This window comes from Apus apus, chromosome 4 (genome assembly GCF_020740795.1).
Source record: "Apus apus isolate bApuApu2 chromosome 4, bApuApu2.pri.cur, whole genome shotgun sequence".
Taxonomy (NCBI): Eukaryota; Metazoa; Chordata; class Aves; order Apodiformes; family Apodidae; genus Apus; species Apus apus.
The window spans coordinates 302,058-319,544 of NC_067285.1; the positions used below are offsets into that span (position 1 = coordinate 302,058).

Consider the following 17,487-nt stretch of genomic DNA (forward strand, 5'->3'; position numbering starts at 1 on the left):
AAGAAGTTCCCAGACGTGTATTTCATTAAGAACCCACAAAAACCAGGAGGCTGCAATGCAAAGAGATTCTGTGTTACCATGAAGAGGAGGAAGAAGGCTGCTAGAAAAGTAGCAAGGAAGCCTCGCAGCTGCTCCAGCAAGTGCCTAACAAACCTAATCACTGAAAGGCACTGCCACCACGAGGCTTCACCAAGCTTTACAGCGCTTGTATTTCAAGCTAAAATCCTCATTTTTCTATTTCACTTTTTCTACCACATACAGCTCAGCAGAAGGCTAGAGATTTGCTTCTGGTGGGTGTTTATAGGGAAGATTAATATAGTTTTCATATGGTTTTGTTCCTTTTATTCTCACCTGGAAGTGGAATTAGCAGAAGGTAAATATTCAGTATATCTGAGTACTCAGCAGCACCACAAAATGCAATGCCCCACTCCATCCCACCGCACAGACCTTTCCTGGCACGGCCGGGGAGGTTCCCGGGCACCCCCCTGCAGCCCACCAGCAAAGAAATCCCAAGGAGCTTCTACAACAAGTTTTTCTGAAAATGTTGCTACTTATTTAAAAATGCTTATACTAACTCTTTTCTAAATGAAAATAAAATAAAACGTAGTGGGGCAGAGGGAAAGATGTGGGGAACATTTGACTAGAAGTGATGTCTGGAAGCTGGTGATGACAAAACACTTGTATTTTTTTTGTATGTGCTGCTTAGGAAGGTATCTGTGGACCTTGCTTTGTTCCACCAGATCATTCCCTGGGTGAACCTCACAGCAGTTCATTTCAGGACAGTCTCCAGAACCAGGCAACCCCTGACTCCTCCCGCGGGGGGACCCTCCCTCGCAGCACAGCCCCGTCCCAGTGAGCCCTCCAGGCACAGCATCTCTGCCAGACGCTGCCTCTGCTGCTCAGCACGCAGCCCTCGCTGTGGGCACTGCCTGTGGACAGGCTGGAACAACCCAGGCCTCCTGAAGGACAGGGGCAGGAGTCCCCAGGAAGCCCAGCAGGATGAGGTCTCCGGAGTGGGACACAGGAAGGAGTGTCCTGGTCCTGCATCTCCCGCAGCACCAGGGTCAGCAGGGAGGGCTCCCGAGTCCCCCGGCCCCCCCAACAGCCGAGCCAGCAGAGGGACCCGGGAGCTGTGCGGCTGTCAGCACAGCTCCGCAGAGACCTGTGCCCAGCACCAGGGAGATGTCCTTTTGTGATGCTGTCGCTTAAGGCTAGAAAGCTAGTCCTTCTTTTCTAGCCTGGCATATTTTTTCAGCAAGACCATTATAAAAAGCAAACTCAGGCACAAAATACAATTCCGTGGAAGCAAGGGGAGAAAGGAGAAGGTGGAAAAAGGCTCATGAAATCAGCAGAAGAAAATTTAAACAGACTACAGTAAAGGCAAAGCCCGGCAAATGAAGCTGCTCCAGCCCCCCCGCAGAGCAGAAGGCCACAGGGATGCGCGTTCCCGACCGGTCCAGCAGCCTCAGCTGCACCAGAGCCCCGCGGGGACCCCCAGACCCCGCCCGAGGGATGGCCGGTGCTCCTGCCCCCCTCCCGGGACCCCCAGACCCCGCCCGAGGGATGGCCGGTGCTCCTGCCCCCCTCCCGGGACCCCCAGACCCCAGCCGCAGCCCGAGGGATGGCCGGTGCTCCAGCCTCCCGGCACCGCCTGCGTTCCTCACGGAGGAGCGGGCTGAGAACTCATCAGGCATTCCCCCAATATTCAATTCAATTATGTCTCTCTTCCTAAATCATCTTTTTGATTTAACAAAACTCTGAGCTGCCACAGCTAATCAGCCCAGAAGAATCAGTGGACACCATTCATTTCTGGGAACAGGCTGATATTTTCTAAGACCCATTAATAACTATGACAGGATTTATGTACAAGATAAATTCAATTCAATTTCCTTTTTCAATTAATGGCCAATTATTCGAACTCAGCTCAACCAAAAATATTACTCAAACATCATTAATCTAACAAAAATTAACTTTACTATTCTCTCAGTAATGAGCAGATACAGTTTTAAGGTAAAATAACATACTTGAATAAAATGCTGTCTGTATTTTTAGGACCACTGCTCAGCACTGGAGCCCTCCCAGTCATGCTAGCTCAGGTTATTATTATTAAGTATAACGATCCTACTCTTAGGCCACCTGGTGCTTTATCTAGCTTTAAGAGCCATTTTACATCTGAAAAACCACTGGTACAGAATGCATGAAGTAAAAACACGTAAAAACAATCAGAAAAAAGTGTGACCATTTTCTATACATTATGGCAATGCATGTACTGATTTCCCTAGTCCAAAAGAAATGTTGCTGCACAACTAGAGCATTTTGCCTTTCTTTGTTGTGCTTACCCTCACTGTGTCTTCCCTGCTCCCACCCTCCCAAGCTAGCCCTGGGCAGGGTGCAGCCCAAGACCCCCCTGCAGCTCCTGCCCCACTCCCAGTACAGTGCAGGTGGTGGATGAGGACACCTCAGGGCAGGGGACACCCCAAGGAGCAGCCCCCAGGCCTTGTGCCCAACTGAGGAGGTGCTGCAACTGCAGCTCCCCGAGCCTCCCCGCATCCTGCTTCAGCCAGGTCAGCACCTCTGCAACCCAGCCACCCGCTGGACAGCACAGGGGGAATAAAGCCCATCAGAAAAAAAAAAACTTATCTGCTGTATTCTCCATCAATAATCTATCTTTGTCTGTTTCCTGGGTAGTTATTTAAGGGAAGTTTCATCTCAATAATTATCCCACAAACCTTGAACTTTGGAGGACAGCAGCCATACGAGCTTCCTCTCTCCTGTCAATTTGCTTGCATTAGCAGTGCAAAATAACATCTGAGATTTATGGCCATGGTGTTGCTTAAACACATCTACCTAAAGTGAGAAATACCAGTTTCAAAAGGCATCTTGATTTTTATTTTTTAATTTGAAATAAAACCCCCTCTCTGATGAAGAGATTACAACACAACACACCCTTCCAAGGAGGAGCAAGCTGAAACTTCAGCACATCAGGTATACAGCACAACAGCATTTTTGTCACTGCAAGGTTATCTACAGGGCTGAGCAAGCAGACAGACAATTGAGGATTCTGTTTTTGTTTGTTTGTTTTTAATAAATCTACCATGAGAAGTAAAGCAACCACCTTACTGTCCAAATGCTTCCACAAATCAGTTGAGGGCTGTAATGACCACACAATTCCTAACATGCTCGCTAAAAACTCAAGGCATGAGCTGCTGACAAGCTTCCTCTCCAAAGTCTGGTTTGCCAGCAGTCCTTAGGATCTGACTCACTGCAGTAACAAGTCTCTCAGCCTACTGAGACCACATGGTAACACAGCAGGGATGTTTTAAGCCATACAGGGGCTGCTCCTGCCTTCTTTTAACAATGAAAAAGAAGGCAAAAAAGCATTAACCTTAATTGAATATTCCAGAAATCAATAAATACAGGCACTAAACAGAACTAGCTTTGATCTAATAACAAAAAAATTTTCACTGATTACACTGACATCCCTTCATATGAAAATAATTATGGATTTGATGAAAACATCGAGTTATTTCTGGCTGCTGTTTGGCTTCAGCACAAATGCTTTTATTGGAGAATAAAAGCACCTTATTTGCAATTAACTTAGGCTCTTTGAGGAGTACCCATAAATTCATCACACATAGTTGCTTCTGGATAACTCCTCACATAGAAAAGCATCAAGGTTTATAAAATACTCCTTATGTGAAATATACCAAGTACAGTAAAGTTAAGAATGTAAATGCTTGAACACTGGGAAAAATCTAGACAAACACAGTGACCTGCTTTATTAAGACAGAAGTCCATGGGTATACTCAGAAATATAGAAAACAATTGTACTAATTTCTCAGCTTCTCAGACTTTGACCTATTTCAGTATTCTCTCTTCACTAATTCTATATTCTCCAACAGAAACTAAGGTCTACCTTCTAGATTACATTTTAAGGACAGAAAAATATCATGTTTTTTTTGGTGGAGACTTACAGGAGGCTGAATTTTAAGAAGTATCATCCACCTATGTGGACACCTGAGAATTTCTGGCTAGCAGCATCAGTTTGTCCCCAGTAGTCTGCTATCCCCATTTCCAGTCACAACTGGAACAGCATCAGAACTGCCTGTTTAGTTAATCTGAAGCTTCTGGGAAACCATTGTTAGGCTTGCAAAGACTGTCACCCGCAGCCCTCATCCATAACTGCTGGGAGCTCTTAACTCCAGCGCTGTCACCTTCCCAAGCTGATAAGCATTAGCTCTAATGTAGCAGCTTTCTGCCAAGAGATTCATCTCCAGATCGTGTTTACAGGCTGTGGCAGCACTCCGGGAGCCCTCTGCTGCCATGGCTCAGCACCCACCCCAACCCACGCCTCGGGCCCCGAGTCACTGCCCAGCCTGACTCCCCCCTTCCCTGGGGGCCCACGAGGTGACCACCCCACCAACACCAGCCCTGCCACATGCTGCCAGGGGCCCATGGCACCCCACACACCCCCAGGCTGCACCTCGCTGCTCGTCCTGCGGGCTGGGGCTTTGTGTGTCTCCTTTGGTGAGTTCTGAGGGGAACAAATTCCCACACGGCTTCATCCTATCAACCATGGCAAAGCAAAACCAACCAAGCAAACCACTGTCTTCTCCCTCGTCATGACACCTCCCCACAAATCCCAAACCTACCCATTTCATACCAGAGCTGGTATACGTGACCATAAATGACAAATCCCCAGTATGTGTCTGGGATGATGCAAAATGAACTATTTTGATCCTTGATACATAGTGAATTACTAGTTTTGAAGACCAAATGGCTCCACAAGAGACACCTCGTTATCACATTAGTTTTTTACTTTACAACATATGTAAAATCTGCATCCCAGGTTGCTGGAAGAGAGAGGCTACATGCTGAAGTGAAAATGCTTTCCCAGATCTCACTGTCAGCCCTAAAGCAGCCAAACTGAGCAACCATGGGCAGCAGAATCTGATTTATCTTGGCAGGAGCCAAACTAAGGAAAGCCTTACAGAAGAAGTGATGCCAAAAGTGCTAGAAAAGGGGATATGAGAGCAGTAGGGGTAAAGGTCAGCCAAACTGAAACTGCTCAGGCTTCCCAGTTCTAAAGAAAGTAGCTTTATACAACAATACATGTGATAAATGTTTATAGTTCAAAGACAGAGAAGTAACACTATAACAACTACAAGGCTAACATCTGCTGCCAATACCACGCCTTAGAAGGGATGGAAAAAAGCCCACAGAAGCTAAAGAACTTTACAATCAAACAGAACAAATGAGGAAACAAGGAGACATGTAAAATCGTGCAAGCCAAATCCCACTGGGGATAAGCTTAAAGCTTTACCCTAAATGGACACAGCACAGTGATGAAACCCCTGCTCAAACAGTTTCCCCAATGCCCACATTAAATGCACAGACTGTACAGAGGAGCTGAACAAGAGCCAGTTAAAATCACTTGTATAAGAGGTAATTTCTGTGAATCTTCGATTCACACCCATAGTCTCAGGAACTCTGCACAAGAACTGTCAGCACTAAGTGCCAGAGACTATCAGAAGTCAAAAGGTTAAAAAGCTCAAAAGGTACACAATGTCCTTTCTAGGTTTCCTAGCTTTGGTTCCAAGCCATTACTACTGAAAACCTAACAGGGAAAATATAAAATATTCCTCTAGCACACAGTATTTTCTTCTTTAATATAAAGCATAATGAGATAACCACTCACCTTCTAGTTTGCTTTTTAAAATTTTTCCACACTGATTCACCTCTAAGAGGTTCTCATGGGTTGAAAAGAATGACAGACAAAAAATTAATCATTGTGTGATTTGCCTCTACCTTTTCATTATGCTTTTAAAATTCTGAGGCAAGAACTGGATGCCAGAACACCCATGCTGCCTTCACTGTGTCTGTGTCCAGAAACAACATTGCTGCCTTACACCACTTCCCCACTAGCTGTGCTGCTGCCCTGGAGAGGAGGGAGATGCCACAGATCCACCTCCAAAGGACTGCTCCTTCCTGGACAGCCCAGCTGTAATCCCCCCGAGCTGCAACAGACCTGTTCACACACTGTGCAGGCACAGCTGTGACCATGCCATTGCTTCTGCTCTGCACACGTTTACACAAATATCACTGGCATGCTAGTACAAACTTGTACTCTGGCTTTTCTCATGATCCCACAGACAAGTGAGCCTGTGAATCAGCTCTGGAGATCCGACCCACGAGCCCTAGACACTCATCTAAGCCCTGTCACCAGCTCATCACACTTCAGGGCCAGCACCACCTCCCACTATCAGACAGTAACACGTTTTCTCAAACAGAGGGTAATTCTGATCCACCAAGGTTAATTACTAGAGAATAAAAGTAACTTAATACAAACACCTTAAACAACAGAAAAGACTTGCTGTGCATTTAGATATTCTTCTTTTTAAATGGATGCACTTCTGTGAAACCAGCACTTACACAACCCACAAAGTAACATTCCCAATGAAGATGCAAACCTCGTCATGATGGGAATGGCTCACACTCCCACACCAGTCAAAAACCCAATCAGCTTTATAGAGGAAATCCATCACTGGTTGAACTAAACCCACGAAATACAGAAATTTACCGTAAAATGTTCCTGTGATTTGTAGTTCTCATCTAGGTAAACCCGAGCTCTGTTGTAGTCTTTCATCGCATCACTTGATAACAATTCCCTGAAAGGGAAATAAGAGATGTAAGTCATAGAGATGCAAGGCCACTGAACGGCTTCAGCATCACGCTCTGTGCTGCCGTGTCCCAGCCCGGGGCCCCGCAGGGCTCCCCGCGCGCAGGGGTGCGGGCTCCCCGCGCGCCGCCACCCGCAGCCGCGGGACTCCTTGGTGCCCGTGGGACGCAGCTGGGAAGGACCCGGGAGTCCCAACACCACGACATTCCATGCCCCTGGGCAACTGATGCTAAAGGCGCTGCGCCCTCAGGTCCCGAGCTCCGCTTTCCTGAACCCCGCCAGCCGGGGGGCACGCAGCCCACCGCGGCTTCTGGGGCCGGGGTCCCCGCGCCCGCGCTGCCCGGGCGGGGGCCCGCCCGGCGCCACCACCCGCTGCCGGCAGGGGGCGCTGCCGCACCGCGCGGCCGGGCGGGCGGGCGGCAGGGCCGGGGTTCGCGCCCCGGGGCGGGCGGGAAGGCGGGCGGCAGCAGCTCCGCCTCGGCGGGCCCCGCGCCATCCTGCACCCTCCGCAGCGGCACGCAAGGGCGCCAGGACCTCTAACTCAGGGACTGGGCTTTCCGAGTTTTAAAAACCTGCCGATCCGTACGGTGTTCCACGCACGTTTTACACACGTGCCCAGAAGCTTCTCCCGGGGGCGCGGCAGCACCGGGTGCTGAGAACGGCCCCGCCCGGCCCCGCGGGCAGCAGAGCCTCGCGCCCCGCTGCTCCCGCCCCGCGGCCGGAGGGCTCCCCGAGCCGCGGGCACCGGGCGCAGCCACCCCTGCCCGGGCTGCTCCGCATCCTGCCGGGACGTGGCCAGAGCAGGCTTTCATTACTTTTCCCCATTTCTTAAGCAACGCAAGGCAGAAGATCTGCCTGGTCACTTCCTTCTGCACGGCCGTGTGACGTGGTGACGCTCAATAGTATTTCCAAGCTGATACACCCTACACATCCCACGACTCCCGCTTCCACTTGTACACCACATGGTGTGTTGTAACTCTCCAGGTACTTACTTAACAAACTTGTCCACATGGGACATGGAAGCTTCATAGTTTTTTCCTCCAAATTCTTGACAGTGCAAAGCCATGAAGTGGGGCTTGTGTGCATGTACAACCTGAAACAGAGAGAGACAAAGATGAACGGAGTTGTACCCGCAACTACTGTCATGCAACATAAGTGACAAATCCAGATGCGCGGTTTCTGGAAGAAGGAATACCAGCTATTGTCTGAGAAGTAACTGGAAGAAGAGTAGTAAGTAGAGCATCATTTGTTAGGCACACAAAATATGCAACAATTATCTCAAATACTTCTAGCCAGTATTTTCTTTTCATATATACTATGAATTAGTTTCTAGGCATTTAAAGCAAATACATAGCCTCTTCCAACTCACCTCACACCATTAAGATGATCAAAACATCTTGTCTGGGAGTTGGAAGAGTTCAAAACACCTGAATTAAGTTGGGTTTTTCCACTTTTACAAAGCATCTCGAATTTGCTGGTGACAGAATGCCAATTAGCCGTCACGTTTTGGTATTTGTGGAGCACCTTATTTACTAAAGCATTCAAAACCACACACACTATGGTATATATACCCATTTAATACAGGAGGCACACAAATCCATCACATTATTTCAAGTCTTGGTCTTGTATAATGCAACTATCTTAAACACTAAATAATCAGAACTAAGATGCAACTAAAAATCCTAGAACATACACTTTTTTGACAGGATAAGTCTTCTGCTGCATCAATCGCACATTCGATGTTATTTTGTCCTAATAAATTTTCTCTGCCCTTGGCACTTCCAGCACTGCAAACCACATCTGAACCCTCCCTGCTGCCCCGGCCTGTCCCACGGCCGTTCCCGGGAAGAACCGCCCCTTTCCCGCAGCTGCTCTGAGCAGAATAAGAAGCCAACCTCTCCGCAGGCTCTGGCGCCGGCAGGTTGGGACTCTCTGCTGGCGGGGCCCGCAGCATCCCCCCGTTCCTGTGCCGGGAGGCAGGGATGTGCAGGGGAAGGGCAGGACTGCGGGAAGAGTCCTGACCAACACTGCAGGGACACGGGACAGCAACAGGGAGAGCTCTCCTGTCCTGCTCATCATTTATACCGGCACCCTGCAACTCTGAAAGGAGACATGCACAATAAACCTCTGCAGCCATGCTTTTAATTATGGAAATAAATAGTAACGAACTTTTAACAGTGAAAAGGTCTTTTTAAATTATTCTTTCAAACCACGGTAGAGAGAAGTTGTCATCTGATCTGATGACAGGGTGCAAAATTCCTCATTCCTGGCCATGCAAATAATCTCGTTAGAAAATCCAGCTCAAAGGCAATGAATTGAAGATCAGCGAAATGTGAAATGCAGCAGCTTTCCACTCAGCCAAAGCTGATGGGAATACAGCCTGCTACTACCTACTGATCAGACAATAAATTCAGTACATTACAGCACTTCTAAGCTAAGCAACCTTAGACTCATGAAAAGGAGGTAACAGCCACTGGGTTTTGAGTGATTTCAGACAAGTCACTTCCTCTTCTGTAATTCAGCTTCCCCATCATCGAAACAAATCTTGACACCAACCTGCTCTGTGGAGCATTTTGAGGTAAGCTACTGACAAATGCTACAAATTATACATACTCCCTCCCACACACACGCTTGTGGATCTTTGTGCACTTCAGTTAGCTCATTCATGACAGTTTCTGCCTAACTATGGTATGTAGCTACCTTGCTTTAAAAACAGGGCATCACCACTGAGGATCGAGGATGAGCTAGGGCCCCATAGAGAGTTCACCTGAAAATAAAATAAGGAGACTATAGAACAGGTAGCTAAAAAAATACCTCAAACCCAAGAAACTGTACCCAACTGCAATGTGCACATGCTTTTCCCTTTACATATGTTTGATATCACTATGAAAGCTTACATTCATACTAGCTGATTTTATAGACTTGCTAACTACCAAGAGAAAGCTTTGCTGAGGAAGTTTCTCTTAAGTATCGTGCCCACCCCCAAACACTGCACCAAACAGGACACGTATCCAACATGGTTCTGAACATAAAAAAAATGGTTTATGGCTACAACTACCAACATTCAGGAGAGATGTTTCAATTTCCAAGTCTAAACATCTACTTTTCAGTGAGAAATGTTAAAAAAATGGTATGCAGAAATTTTTATCTAGGGTTACCTCAACCCTAGGACCTGGACAGGGGTTTATATTCCCCCCACAGATTTCTGTTTGGGAATCTCCATCCCCCCCCCAAAAAAAGTGTAGGAACAAAAGGCACTCTACACAGAAAAACTGGTTTCTAATTGAATAAAACTGTTTCTCTTTAGTGAATTTAAAAGCTGCCCAGCGGGGGGGGTGGGACAGGTACCCAACAGGGCAGGCAGCAGGGCTGTGGAGCACAGTACCCACAGTCCCCGAGGCTCTGCCCACACACCAGGGCACAAGGACACCATGGCAGAACAAGCCCCGTGTCCCCACACATGCTCCTTCCTCCCCAAGGTGCTGCCTTGAGGGGCCACCAGCAGCCTGCAACCTCAGGCTCCATTAGCAACAAACTAATCATGAAGCATCCTCATGAAGTTTAACTGGCTGGTTCATCCTCTTCACTACCTTGGAGATAAACATTAACCAAACACAGCCTGTGCACTCTAACTGCGTAACAGAACTCACTCACCTGTGGTCCCTTGCAGGGACAACACAGACCCAACTCTCCATGTGCTTTATTACTCCAAATCAGTTTTCGTTTCCAAGTCCTGATCTTATCTACTTGGATAGCTCTATGAAATTACCATAATAAGAAAATACTTATAACTATTTTATCTTGTAAAGCAAACATATCCAACTCTGACTGTTTCAAAGCAACACATCCAGTGACTGCTTACTGAGAACACAGCAAAAATGTGCTGGCACATTGTGCTCCTCGCTGCAGCTGCTGGCTTCATTAAGATCTCTTCTCACACAGCTAATAAAACCAATAAACTTATAACACAAGTGAAATAAATGGTTTCAAATGTGATCCAGGCATGAGTTATCTCACATTTATGAAAAATGAGTAACAGAGAGCCTTGAACATGGAGTCCTGCCTTGAGAAAACACTGGAGAACTTCCCTGTGCTAGAGCAGCTGCAACAGAAAACATTTCCAGACTCTGAACGGAGCTGCAGGACATGGTGCGCTGCGTTCACTTTCAAATCCTTGAGAACTTGAAATCACAGCAGGTATTAAATATAAAATTTTATGCTATTTTTTAATGAGGAAACAACACTGGTTTAATAGCAGAGAGGCCTCTGTGGCATTCCTTGCAGGTTAAGCCATAAAAACATACCTGAATATTAGTTACATCCTCTCAAATAATAAATATCCTCCAACTAAGAGCAAATTGGCTATGCTTCATTACCTTTTACTAGTTTTCTGCTATTATGAAAGAACAAACAGTACATAATAATGAGTAATGAATACTTCAGAGCTGAAAACTCGGAGTTGCCAGAGGTTAAAGGTCACACACAAGATCACAAACACTGAATTTGTATCTATGGCAGCACAGTGTTTTGACAAAGTTGGGCATTATTCTAAATTTCTGGATACAAAACAACAGTGGAAAAGAAGCCACGATTAGAAGTTGTTTTTTGGGATACGGGTAATTGAGTAAGGTACTCCAACATAGCTAAGTACAAATATAAAACTGGTGAAAACCAGAAAGTTCATCTCTTTCCATTCCTATAGTCCTTGTCTGTTTGACAGGGGACAGGTAAGGGCCAGGGAGGGGAGGGCAGCCTGGCGTGCTGCAGGGCAGAGGGGGGCTGGGCCTCTGGAGCTGCAGCTCCTGCGGAGTCCTTGAGCCAGATATCCAGGCTCTCTTTGAAAAAAAAAAATAAAAATTAATATAGTAAAAATATAAAAATATGAGCTTTTAGTTTGCTTGTGATCTGTGAAATATGTACATGTCAATTTAGCATTTGTGGTCCTAAAGGATTCAAAGTATTTGCAATTCCTGTAAGTCTGAAGGAAAAAACAGAAAAGAGAGGGGAAAAAGAAAAGAGAGGGGAAAAAGAAAAGAGAGGGGAAAAAGAAAAGAGAGGGGAAAAAGAAAAGAGAGGGGAAAAAGAAAAGAGAGGGGAAAAAGAAAAGAGAGGGGAAAAAGAAAAGAGAGGGGAAAAAGAAAAGAGAGGGGAAAAAGAAAAGAGAGGGGAAAAAGAAAAGAGAGGGGAAAAAGAAAAGAGAGGGGAAAAAGAAAAGAGAGGGGAAAAAGAAAAGAGAGGGGAAAAAGAAAAGAGAGGGGAAAAAGAAAAGAGAGGGGAAAAAGAAAAGAGAGGGGAAAAAGAAAAGAGAGGGGAAAAAGAAAAGAGAGGGGAAAAAGAAAAGAGAGGGGAAAAAGAAAAGAGAGGGGAAAAAGAAAAGAGAGGGGAAAAAGAAAAGAGAGGGGAAAAAGAAAAGAGAGGGGAAAAAGAAAAGAGAGGGGAAAAAGAAAAGAGAGGGGAAAAAGAAAAGAGAGGGGAAAAAGAAAAGAGAGGGGAAAAAGAAAAGAGAGGGGAAAAAGAAAAGAGAGGGGAAAAAGAAAAGAGAGGGGAAAAAGAAAAGAGAGGGGAAAAAGAAAAGAGAGGGGAAAAAGAAAAGAGAGGGGAAAAAGAAAAGAGAGGGGAAAAAGAAAAGAGAGGGGAAAAAGAAAAGAGAGGGGAAAAAGAAAAGAGAGGGGAAAAAGAAAAGAGAGGGGAAAAAGAAAAGAGAGGGGAAAAAGAAAAGAGAGGGGAAAAAGAAAAGAGAGGGGAAAAAGAAAAGAGAGGGGAAAAAGAAAAGAGAGGGGAAAAAGAAAAGAGAGGGGAAAAAGAAAAGAGAGGGGAAAAAGAAAAGAGAGGGGAAAAAGAAAAGAGAGGGGAAAAAGAAAAGAGAGGGGAAAAAGAAAAGAGAGGGGAAAAAGAAAAGAGAGGGGAAAAAGAAAAGAGAGGGGAAAAAGAAAAGAGAGGGGAAAAAGAAAAGAGAGGGGAAAAAGAAAAGAGAGGGGAAAAAGAAAAGAGAGGGGAAAAAGAAAAGAGAGGGGAAAAAGAAAAGAGAGGGGAAAAAGAAAAGAGAGGGGAAAAAGAAAAGAGAGGGGAAAAAGAAAAGAGAGGGGAAAAAGAAAAGAGAGGGGAAAAAGAAAAGAGAGGGGAAAAAGAAAAGAGAGGGGAAAAAGAAAAGAGAGGGGAAAAAGAAAAGAGAGGGGAAAAAGAAAAGAGAGGGGAAAAAGAAAAGAGAGGGGAAAAAGAAAAGAGAGGGGAAAAAGAAAAGAGAGGGGAAAAAGAAAAGAGAGGGGAAAAAGAAAAGAGAGGGGAAAAAGAAAAGAGAGGGGAAAAAGAAAAGAAGATGTATCTTTCAGTGTGTAGTCAAGCAGCAGCAGTCTGCTCCTTGTATTTCTGTACCTGATACTGACGAATCTGAGTTCTAGCTCTTATGTGATTCAAGAGCCTCTGATGATAGCCATAGTGGTTTTTACTGTTAGAGCATTTTGAAATTCTCTGTTCCTGAGGCAAAGTTGTCTTTTATTGATATGAATCCTTAGCCATGACAGAGAAACACTTAGAACTTGAGTGCTCTTCTGCAGTTAAGAAATGCTGGAAATAAGGTTGCCTATGGAACCTTAGGAAAAAAGGTTGCCTATGGAATAACTGAATTCAGAGCCCAGTAAAGAACACGAGGCACAGGACAGCATGGAGAGAGGGTGGAGGGAAGGGAATTTTCAGCTGCCATGCCAGCGCAGGTCTGCCCGTGGCCCTGCAGGACGGTGCTGGCCAGGACAGGCTGGCTGCCCTCCCAGGGAACCGTTCCTCCAAGGCTCTGCACTTCTGAGGCCAAGCAGCCCCTGGCACCTGCAGAGGGGAGCAAGCCAGAGCTCTGCTGCAGGGGCATGAAGCCACTACTTAAAGGAGAAAGAGCCTGTGTGAAGGGGTTACTGCTGTAGGGCCTCAAGGCACACTGGAGTGTCCACAGCTGACCACCACCTCTGCTACATTACCACATCAGCACACCGCAGGGTGACCACAGCTGAGAAAGTCAGTATCTAGCAACTGCTACTTAAGTTTTAATGTACTTTCATGGTAAGCAGCAAACTAAGGACAGGAAGAGACTGACTGGCAATTCCTGATCAGATACCCACTGCAGAGGTTCTCCACGACTGGCACTCTGAGCTCTTTACTGGTAATGACACCCAGGGTCACACCAAGTAACACCGAAGGGTTTTCCTCAACCCCTCACAAAGTAACACAGGGCCACTGTCCTCAGCTGGGCAAGCAGCTGACACCCTCCCTGTCACCCCATCACCCAAGCAGCTGGAAGAGAAGAGGCCCACCCATGGCTCCTCACCCCGTGGTGCCCCCAGACCCACAGCCTGGGGCCACGGTTCCTGCTGCCAGGTGCCCCGTCACGGCACGAGACGCTGGGCACCACGAGATTCCATGACAGCAGCACCAGGCCAGGCATGTCCCCTGGGCAGCCGGAGCACTGGAGCCTTCCCGAGGGAGCCAGGATGGCCCACCCAAACCCCCTCCGTGAGGCCTCAGCTTCCAGAAGTGCCCGCGGCCCCACACTCTGGATTCTCAGCAGCAGAAACCCAGCCCCAGGGAACAGCATCTGCCTGAAAAAGGCCCCAGATCCAAACCCACAGGGGTTGCTGGGGTCTGTAACAGTGTTTCAGTTAGTCACCCTGGATAGTTAAACTAACAGGATTAAGTCCACTAAAATAACTAATTAACAAACTTTGAGTGGCTGGGTCTTTGTTGTTTTCCTTCTTCTTCCTTTAGACAGGGTAATACACAAAGTTTCCATGCAGCAATACCAAGACGACCTTTAGCCTTCAGGTAAACTTTTAACTTTTGTATTACTACAAATAAAGGCTCTAAATACTCTCAAACACATTAAGCAACATGGAAAACTGCATCAGGGAAAAACCAGCCCTCTGCTTCCACATTTTCATCTAAAATGACCATCTGCCATGAACGCTACATAAAAAGATTGCTACTAAAATAAGTAAAGAGTTTCGTAGCTCCAGCTCCTAAACTCCTCCTGCTCCAAACCCTGGGCACAATGCAGTTGAAAACAGTACCAGGGATATGGAAGGAAGGGGGGTGGGGGGGGAAGAAAAACAATAACCCAAAGTAAGTAAATAAACTCTGTATGCCCCTACGGCCTTTCATTGCAAACTGCTTCTTGGATGTCTTGAAGCTTCTTTTTCCCCTTGTGTACTCTTCCTGGAAACTGACATTATGGCTGTGAACCTGGCTACTGAGCACTTTGCACAAGTGGGACAATGATCTGATTTGCATATTCTGTGGATACTGTATCATTTGCATAACATCTAGTTCATCAAACCATCCCATTTCTGTTAAGTGCTAAACTCCTCCCCATCACACACAAAATGCTCCAAATCACTGCTCTCTCCATCTGTCTTCCCTCTCCTCCCAGCAGCCACCTTCCCTCCCAGTTGAATTTTTACTGAAAAGAGGATGGGAGTCCCCACAAAAACATGCAAGATTCAAGTTACCAGTAACTACTCACAATTAAGAGAGATGGGGCCTAATAACCAGCAGTAGGGCTTCACAAAATTCTGCCTCCCTTTAAGGAGGCAAATTGTCTTCTCTTTATTCCCCCTGTAATATTTACCTGATTTTTATCAAAAAGGTTGCTGCTTGATGGTTCTCTTTCCCTAAACGTATTGCTCAGTAGGCTGGACCTCTTTTCTCATAGATATTTTATTCCACTATGCCCTTATTTTCAGGGACATTTATCTTTCAGCCATAGCTTCTGTTGGTGTTTTTTTCTGTTTGTTTGTTGTGGTTGTTGTTGTTGTTTGTCATTGGTTTTTGTTTGGTTTGGTTTTGTTTTTTTTAACTGAGGACCAGAAAAGTAGCTTCTTGTAAAACCACTTAGACTGCACCTTCTGAACAGCATCAAGCCTTGAGAAAAGAAGGCTCCAGGGAGACCCTATCACCATGTTCCAGTCCTTAAAGGGTGGCTACCAAAAAGATGGAGACTCCCTGTTTACAAGGAGTCACATGGAAGAGACAGGTGGTCACGGGCACAAGTTGCTTCTGGGGAGATTCCGATTGGACACAAGAGGTAATTTTTTCCCCATGAGGACAAACACTGGAACAGTCTCCCAAGGGAAGTGGTGGATTCCCTTACATTGGACAGTTTTAAGTCTCATTCTGACAGGGTGCTGAGCCATCTGATATAAATTACAGTAGTACCTAGAAAGGTTGAACCAGGTGATGCTTGAGGTCCCTTCCAACCTGGCATCCTATGATTCTATGAATCACCTGGTGAATGTTTTTGATGATACTGTGTTACAATTAGAGGATGCACTTTGATCAGTTTGTTAAATATTCACAGACAGGTAGATTGGTCCTTCAGAAGCTTTTTCTTGTTCCTAAAGCATCTCACATCTACAGCACTACTAGAAATGCTGACTTGCTTTTTTTGCAAAAGCTGGCTGGCTTCAAGCCCTCTTGTTTATCTACAGGGAATGGGAAAAAAATGCCCATGGCTCATTCCATACGAAAAAGCATTAATGAAGCCCTCAAATGAATGCCATGTATTCACCCATCGGATCAAATGGAAAAAGCAGAGCAGTGAGGAGGAAAAGCTTCACTATAGATCTGGCAATGGGAAGCAAGCAAGTTTGAGATGAGGCCACCCCTTCCCCCTCAAGGCTGTTGTTGTCAGTGGCACGTCAAGGGCACCAGCTCCTCCAGGGCTACACGAGGTGCGTGGGAAAGGCCCCACCAGCACCTCCTCTGGGGAGCACACCAGCAGCCAATACCTATAAATATCCAGAACCCAGTCCAGTTGAACTCTTCCTTCACCTTGTATTTCCCAGGGTGGGGGGAGGGGGAAATAGCAAATAATAGTGAACTGATAAAAAATTATCAGATATTTTATAGTTACATACATTTTAAACTATAAAGTCAGATGTCACCCAAAAGGCAGGCTCCACTTTCACAAGACCAGAGACCAATTATCCAAGGAAAACATCAGGGAAAAGAACATCCCAGCTGTACCAACTGTGTTGCCAACAAAAGCAATCAAGCAGTATGCTACTTTATGTACTGCTCCATTGTAAACTGTCATTAAAAACAACCCTGATAGTTTATTGAAAATATTTTTTCCTGTTTGCATTTCTTGGGCAAACTGTTTAATTTAACAGCATTAGATCACCCATATTTTTCATGGTAATAACGTAGGATATTTGTAGATCAATGGCAGAAGTTTAAAAATTTTAGTATGTGACATTTCAATGTTATTTTAGTCCACCATATGCTGCCATATTCTCAGAAATGCATACAACATAGTACATAAATTGACTTGTATTCACCTATCATAGTAATTAAAATCTCTTGCCAGAACTTAAAAACAAGCTCCCCCAAATGCTCCTTCACTTTTATGTTCTTTGGCATCAATTCAAAGACATGTTTCCATTATGGGTTTAATTTCTAGAAATATTTTAAACTTAAGAGTGGCAATTTCCCTTCCTTTTTTGGGGAGATTATTTTGACTGCTTACAGAAGGACTCCATCCTCACAAGTTATGCAAGCTGTACTGACACAACTACATATGCAAATTGAATTCCTCAGAAGAATGGAAAAAAATGTGGTCTGCGGTTTATCTGGGTTTCAAGTTTACGAAGAAACACGAAGAGTCATTTTCCAGTCCTTGTGAGGCACGTCAGTGTGCAGGGGCTTTCGACACAGCCTGCAGGACTCACAGAAAAGCTGTCCTGAAGCTTCTGGGTTGCTGCCTGGCCTGATATCAGGGCTGGGCTCTGCTACTTTTGGCACAGGCGTGTTAGTCTCTTCCCTAAGGA

General features: G+C 45.8%; 1 protein-coding gene across 2 annotated transcripts in view; it reads right to left on the reverse strand.

The window, feature by feature from the left end:
* Nucleotides 1–17,487, reverse strand: part of INPP5A (inositol polyphosphate-5-phosphatase A) — a 193,947-nt gene that overhangs the window by 126,819 nt on the left and 49,641 nt on the right. For both annotated transcript variants that reach the window (XM_051618458.1, XM_051618459.1), the window contains exons 3-4: nucleotides 7,672–7,772; nucleotides 6,581–6,668 (exon numbers count right to left, since the gene is read on the reverse strand). In XM_051618458.1, coding sequence (XP_051474418.1) covers nucleotides 6,581–6,668; nucleotides 7,672–7,772 — 189 coding nt within the window. The remainder of the gene's footprint in view (nucleotides 1–6,580; nucleotides 6,669–7,671; nucleotides 7,773–17,487) is intronic.